General features: G+C 38.1%; 1 protein-coding gene across 1 annotated transcript; it reads left to right on the top strand.

Annotated features, from left to right (window-relative positions):
- Positions 1-449: 449 nt before the first annotated feature.
- Positions 450-3,665, top strand: LOC113756289 (protein FAR1-RELATED SEQUENCE 5-like). The gene is made up of 5 exons (XM_027300014.1): positions 450-2,567; positions 2,691-2,771; positions 2,939-3,010; positions 3,397-3,465; positions 3,594-3,665. The coding sequence occupies exons 1-5, from the start codon at positions 450-452 to the stop codon at positions 3,663-3,665; spliced, it is 2,412 nt and encodes an 803-aa protein (XP_027155815.1).
- The last annotated feature ends 4,126 nt before the right edge of the window (positions 3,666-7,791 follow it).

Here is a 7,791-nt window from a genome sequence, read left to right as displayed (position 1 = left end):
ATATTACAATGAGTAGAAAGTACTTGTTTGGCCCTCAAAATGTAGAAAAAGTAGAAAATGTGGAGTTGGTTTATGCGGTTGTCATTAACGAATGACATAAGGTCCAGTAAGTTAAAGAATCTAGAATCAAAATATAATCACCAGCGTGGATGTACATACAGTTAAAATAGACTTACATCGTGTGACCAATACATTACAGTCCGTATAAGTTAGTGTACATGGAGTTGTATTTGTACATAGATAATGTCGTTGTCTTAGAGTAAAAGTAAGGTGATGTGAATCATTAATCATATTGATAAGCGTAATAATAGGATTTGGTATACGAGTAATGTGTGATTCATAACACATTATAAATGGTAATATACATTTATATTGTTGTTTATGTACATACTATTCATGAAATGTTGCAAATTAGGGTGTTTGATGCATAATTGGCAGGAGTAGAAGTAATGGATTACAGCAAATTGGCAGAAAATGGGACCCCTGAATTAGGAATGGAGTTCAACAGTGAAGAGGATGCGTACAAGTTTTACAACAAGTATGCCTTTAAAATGGGTTTCAGTGTACGTAAAGACTATCTGAATAAAGATAAAGACGGCGTGACCACGTCTAGGAGATATAGTTGCTGCAAGGAAGGTGTGAAACGCAAGTACGAAGGTGATGTGATGCCAAAGAGGACACGAGCGCCGATGAAAACAGGGTGTGGAGCTAAGATGGTTATCGTGTTGTTTAGAGGGACAATGAAGTACCGTGTGCATGACCTTGTCTTAGAGCATAATCATGAGTTGCACATTGCTCAATGTGCTCACATGATGCCATCACAAAGAAAAGTGAGTGTGGCTCAAGGATTCCAAGCTGAAATAAGCGAGGATGCTGGGCTTTCATTGAAACAGAGCCATGAGCTTATGGGAACGGAAGCAGGTGGAATGGGTAATGTGGGATATACTCGGGATGATCTTAAACGATATCTTCGAACGAGACGGGAAAGGAGCTTGAAATATGGAGAAGCAGGTAGCATGCTGAATTATTTTCAAGAGCAAACACTCGAGAATCCATCCTTTTTTCATGCCGTACAGCTGGACTGTGAAGAGCAGATAACGAATATCTTTTGGGCTGATGCAGGAATGTTAATTGACTACAACTTTTTTGGAGACGTAGTCACATTCGACACAACCTACAAAACAAATAAAGAATACCGGCCACTTGGAGTATTTGTGGGTTTTAACCAGCATAGGCAAATTGTGATATTCGGTGCTGCCCTTATGTATGATGAGACGATAGATTCTTTCAAATGGGTGTTTGGTACATTTTTAGAAGCAATGTGCGGAAAACATCCAAGTACCATACTAACCGACCAAGATCACGCCATGGCAGCCGCTCTTTCAATTGTCATGCCTGAAACATTTCACGGTCTATGTACGTTTCACATAAGGCGTAATTTTATGAAACATCTTGGCAATCACTACAAGGAAAATAGTGATCTTCCATACATGTTTGGTGCCTGCATGTATGAGTTTGAAGAAGTGGAACAATTCAATAGGGTGTGGGAGGCGATGGTGAAGAAACACAATCTTGAAAATAATGAATGGCTCTCAGGGTTGTACAAAATTCGTGATAAATGGGCAAGGTGCATGATGAAAGAAAGATGGACCGCGGGAATGCGAAGCACCCAACTCAGCGAAAGCCTAAATGCAGCAATTAAAAATCATTTGAAACTGGATCATGACCTTGTGCAGTTCTTTAGACATTTCAATCGGGTGGTTGATGAAAAGAGATATAATGAACTGATCGCAGAATATGAAATGAGGCAAAAGCTCCCCATGGTAGGGTTAAGACAAACACCTATGCTTGTGCATGCATCAGAGACGTATTCACCAACCGTATTTGTTGCATTCCAAAATGAATATGGTGAGTCAACAGCTATGGTTATATTGAGACAACAAGATGCAGCGATGTTTGTGGAGTTTACGGTCATGAGGTATGATGGAGGACCTGAAAGAACAGTAGTATTCAATCGGAATGATCTAAGTGTACGTTGCAGTTGCAAAAAATACGAGAATGAAGGCATTTTATGTGGGCACGCGTTGAAGGTGTTTGATACCGTGGGCATAAAAATAATTCCTCTTGAATACATTAAGAGGCGATGGACAAAAAGAGCTCGGGCTGGAGACTGTTTTGATCGGCGAGGACAGGAAGTTGTGACTGATCCTAAAGTCATGATTTCAACTCGTTATCGGGAGCTCGCTCCAGCCATGATTAAGGTCGCAACTCGAGCAGCAATGTCGGAGGACACCAGCAAAGTAGCAATCACTGTCATATCCGATTTGTCAAAGAGAGTTGAGCTCCTCCTCTCAGAAAGTGAAGAGCAACCTTTGCAAAATCAAAAAAATCTGAATATGGAGGAACGAGATAAAATTGAAATTGTAAATGAAATGGGGGAGGCAGTAGTCGCAAGAGGCATTAAAAAACGAGGCTGTGGGAAGAAAAGTAGAGTGATGCGAAGTTGGGTCGATAAATTTGACAGAGTAAAAAGAAAATCTAGATTATCAAGGACTACACAGACTACGGTATGGATCAAAATTTGGTACTTGGGAAACATTTATGCTAAAATTAAGTTATTGTTATACTATTAACTAAAGTTTAGGTAACATTCATTATGAAATAATATTATTACCGTGTCAATACTGTAGGTCTCAGAATCGGAGCCGACATCGGTTTCATTTGAGGAATACATGTTTATGGGATGCCGTTCATCTACTGACTCTGTTTCGGTTAGTATAAAATGGACATGACTCTTGCTTTTATCTGGATGTTTCTAACAGCCTAAATAGTTACATTGATGTTACATTATGTGATAATGTTGTTACGGCCGTCATCCCTCCTGATATACGTATTTTATTTGTGTTATACAATGATTTTGCCCATACGAAACTTGTAGACGCATTCAATGAGTCAGACAGTGAATGGCCCTCCAAATGCTGTTGCTCCCGATATCGATGAAAATCAAACGGTATGCATACATTTAGTAGTTAAAATAAAACCTTCTTGTTCATGTAATAGAGCTACCTTTTTTTCTTTAATTGTAACGGTGAGCTCCCGAAGGCTGTCAAATCATGCAAATTATGTAATTAATGTATGCTCGCTTTAATAACGTATTATTTTTTATTATTTCAAGGTCCACCGTTTCGCTAATCAGGGGCCTCCTGCAAGTGTCCCTACAGAATGGATGCATCCCAGATTTTCTATTTTTTCCAAGCATAACTCCGTCAGAGATGTCTTAATGGTCTGATATATCATTTTTGTTATAATGTCTAGTCCAATTTAACTTTATAAGTGAGCAATATAGGCACTGGTAATGATTTGTTGACAGTCGATTACTTATATTATATAATGTAGGAGGAGCGTGGGGCAATTTCAACACACTGTGATGTTGATGCATATCATGCATTTGCACCATCACCTCAGGTGACAAATTTTTATCGTTACAGCACATATTTATGTAATGTTATTAATTGGAGACTTGGACATCGTATATCATTAATCATATGTTTTATTAATAATATTTGCTGATTTGCCATCGTTACGCATTTCAGGGAAGAAATAACACACAGGGATTGCAACTACGCGTTGACGTCGCCTCCCCCCAAAATGAGGTTGATGAATGATGTGTAACTGTACATTTTGAACGAGACATTAAGTGATTATCCCAACTTGAGAATGCTGCATATGTACGTTACAAGCAGTTAGTAAGCTGTTACAACTTATTGACGAGGTTATACAGGCACCATTGATGTTTCACTCTTTTCAAATTTAGACAAGTGGATTACAATGCAACAAAAAGGAAGAACGAACAGTACACAATGGGTTACAACCAGTTAGGGATCTGTTACTGTTACGTTACAACTAATTACGACTGTTTAACAATCATGATTAATATCCAAATATGGTAAGCAATTTGTTTGAGTAGAGATTATAATGAGTATAGTTTTACCGCTACCCTAACAAACATTGAACTACATCTCTTGTTATCAGTTGTATCCCATACAACACCTGGGAACGCCGTCATGCATTAGACAATGGGGTATGTACCTTTGAAAGTCATCGTCGCTTGATTCAGTAAAGTCAGATAGGTCCGGATCGGATATAAGCATGGGATCTGCTAAAATGTGCTGAACATTAAATTGTTTTCCAATACCATGTTTTTTTGCGGCCTGGATCTCGTGGAACCTGTGAAGCCTACGCTCCGTCTGCATAACTTCTCGCTGTAGTCTGTGTAATACGCTTGCATCATTGGCTTGTGGTCCTATAACAAGATCCGCTGACCTTGTTCTCGGGATGCGGATGCAATGCCAGCGACAAAATACCTCTAATTCCATTCTTCGCTCACAAACAGGCTCCCATATGGGTTCATGGTCCATAACGAAATAGCCATGCGGTAGATGATCGTTGACGGTATTTTTAAAAATGTGACCAGCTAGTCCCAGAGAATTGTTGGTGTTAAGTGGAGCGTTCCTGAACTCGCGTTTGGTACCATATAAAATCCTCCCATCTGGTGTTTCATACTTGCTTATGGCATTTGTTGGATCCAATGATACTTTCCGTCTTTTTTGCCGAACATTTGATGGTGAGCTTGTATGAGACCCTTCGTTTGTGGATTGCATGACTATGCTAATACCTACTGTTTTTTGGTTGGATGAAAGGAAGGATCTACTGATAAAGAATTAGGTGATAGAAAAAAAGAGGTAGAAATTTTAAACAGAGCACCTATTTAAGACCATGCATAGTAAATGGTTTCTTCCGACAACTTGACCAACTGCTTGCTATGTCATTTCATGTTGTTCTCCACGGGATGGTACTCCTGGGTGAGTAGATGAAGGCATGACACCACCTATTAACGAGACAATAGACTCAACGTGTAGTCAAATGTATAGTGTGTGGATGAAATAATTGTTGAATTTGATTCGACCATGACCTGTACTCCAAGAACAATTGGGTCAGGTGAATACCCAATTATTCATCAGTCACCTTACTTTTCCTGTGTAACAAGAAGTTACCACCAGTATTTACGTAAATTACAGGACGTTAATAAGATGTTACCTCTTATTGATGTTCTTGTACAGGCACCTTGTCATTTGCCTATATGTTAAAATTTAGACAATTTGTTTACAATTGTATTAACGATAAGTATTACAGATAGTATTACAGGCACTTCAATATGTATTACTCATTCAGTACAGAAATGAACTTGATATTGGCGGCTTGGCTTGGTTCCACATGACCACATAATAAGTAACAGTTTCGCAGAAGAACATGATACTTCGTTGGGACAAGTAATTTGAAAGTAGGGTAACTAATATTTAAAATGCAACAAATTTTGATTACGCCATGTACATGTTGAGTTACAACCAGTTATGTATATGTTACAATTGATTACAACTAATGAATATGCAAACGGCAGTTTTTCGTCTTATCTAGTTAAATCTACTGATATTACAACTAGAAATTCCCTGATATTACAACTAGTGATACTACAACTAGTTAATATCCGATGAACCTTTCCTCTTCTCTCGTTTGCGCAATTGCGCTTGGCACAAACAATAAGTCCGGCCCTCTAACACATACAATTTCTTAGACACTTTATTAAGTGTCTATTGAGAACATAGAGATGGTCGATTCGAACCCCAAAATAATTGATGTAGCGAGGCCTTCTCGAACATCTCATTAAATTAGCGAGATCTTCTCGAACATCATGCAACCTACTGGCTGCTATTTGGCACCCAAGAGCTTGATTTCAGTGTGAACCCTCTATTGATGACACTGCAATTGAGGTTAGAGGAGGGTTGAAGAATACTAATAATAAATTTCATGCACGGGTTCATTGCCACCCAGACGGTAGAATGAAATAGGAAGTGTGAAGTTATTGAAAATGAAAAATGTTTGTGTAGTAGTGAAAGGTTGACGGAAAAATCTTTGTTGTTGAGGGATATACTACTGCAACCGCGCCCTTTTATAGTCCGCAGGACCCTCACAATGTAGTAAAATATCACTGGACAACGCATTCCAGACCAAACAATTTTGTCGTGGCAGTGGAAGCTGTAGAGTTCGATGCATGCCATTGAATTGTGTCAAATCTGTTCACACAATAAAACATATTTTGCAGCTTTTGTCATGAAATGACCTGTACACCAATATTAAGGGTCATGTGGATAAACAGTTACACATCAGTGACCTGTACGTTTCACTATGTACGGATTGGGTTACAACCAGTTAGCTGTATGTTACAATTTATTATAACTAATGAATTTGCAATCAGCAGCTTTTCGTTTGCTCTATTTAAAACTGAATAATATTCCAACTAAATATTCCCCGATATTACAACTAGTAATAATACAACTAGTTAATATTCGATGAATCTTTTCTCTTCTCTTGTTTGTGCTATTGCCCTTGGTAGAAACGATAATTCCTCCCACTGACACATTAAATTTCTTAGACACTTTATTAAGTATCTATTGAAAATAGTTACGATGATCGTTTCGAACCCCAAAACATTGCGTAGCGAGACTTTCTCGAACATCTCATTAAAATAATGAGATCTTCACGAACGCATATGAGGGCAACTAGTACATCACGGGAGAAGAGACTGTAGACCCACATGCAGTGCCTGAACCATGTCGGATAAGTTTTGTTACGTTTCCAGGCCAGATTTGTTGTACCGACAGTGAATATACGTGTTACGTGCTGTTGCCAATCGTTTACAGATTTCAACACATGTTTGCAGCTTTTATCATATTTTGGTCATGTCCACCAACTTTTAAGAGTCACGTGGATACAGAGTTACACCTTAGATTCATGTACATTTCACTGTGTGCATGCACAGTTACACTGTCACAGGGAGGTATGACAGCCCAAATTATGCAACAGTTTCTTGGCCAAGAGTCAGATGTGTAACACTCTATGACCTTGGTCGGTGTATGACCCAAATTTACTACCTCTATGACCGGTTCGTACCTCCTTCTGCTCCAATGCTCTATAGGAGATTTCAAATTCGACCAGAAATTTTATGTATGTTGTAACTCAGAACGAACAAAGAGGTAAATAATAACTTACGAATTGTAACAATATATGAACAGTTTGTCAATCGTATGGACAAAATTTGTTGAACTATATTTTTAGTATCGATACATAAAATAATAAGTGTTACGTCGTGTCACTAATCAGCATCAGAAAATAAAATACCAATTGGGCAATTTTTATCATGGTAAGACCTGTATTGCAACATTAAGGGTACCGATGTGAATACTGAGTTACACATTAGTGACCTTAATTTTGACATTGTGCATACACAGTAATACGCAAAATATTGTGCACAAAATCTCACAATGAATGTCAGTTTTTTGGCCCAGAGTCAGATGTGTAAAACTGAATGGCGTTGGTCATTCAATGACCCACAATGTGATAGTACCTGAATAAGCACCTCCTTCTGCTCCTGATGCTTTATTAAAGATTTTCAATTTTACAACTAATTCACTGAATGTTGTAACTTAGGACGAACAAAGCTGTAAGTAAGAACGTACGAATTGTAACAATTTACAATTAAGGTAACCATTTGTGCATCATTATACAATTAATTAGTTGGAGTCATTAACACAAAACAATTGAACAACACAGGTGATTTCAGATAAAAGAGCAATCATATAACTCCACAAAAAACTAATAGTGTGACTTCACCAGTTTCATACAACTATACGACTGGATCTACTGTTTACTCTATCTTCTAGATCACCTGCCAAA

Source organism: Coffea eugenioides, unplaced genomic scaffold, assembly GCF_003713205.1.
Source record: "Coffea eugenioides isolate CCC68of unplaced genomic scaffold, Ceug_1.0 ScVebR1_2151;HRSCAF=3129, whole genome shotgun sequence".
Taxonomy (NCBI): Eukaryota; Viridiplantae; Streptophyta; class Magnoliopsida; order Gentianales; family Rubiaceae; genus Coffea; species Coffea eugenioides.
The sequence above is the reverse complement of the archived record's forward strand: the minus strand, read 5'-3'. Positions and strand labels throughout refer to the sequence as shown.

Bases quoted from the DNA above. Each gene is read 5' to 3' on its own strand.
- LOC113756289 (XM_027300014.1), top strand. From the start codon at position 450: ATGGATTACAGCAAATTGGCAGAAAATGGGACCCCTGAATTAGGAATG. The intron at 2,568-2,690 runs GTATGGATCAAA...TCAATACTGTAG, and splicing joins CAAGGACTACACAGACTACG to GTCTCAGAATCGGAGCCGAC. The intron at 3,011-3,396 runs GTATGCATACAT...TATATAATGTAG, and splicing joins ATATCGATGAAAATCAAACG to GAGGAGCGTGGGGCAATTTC.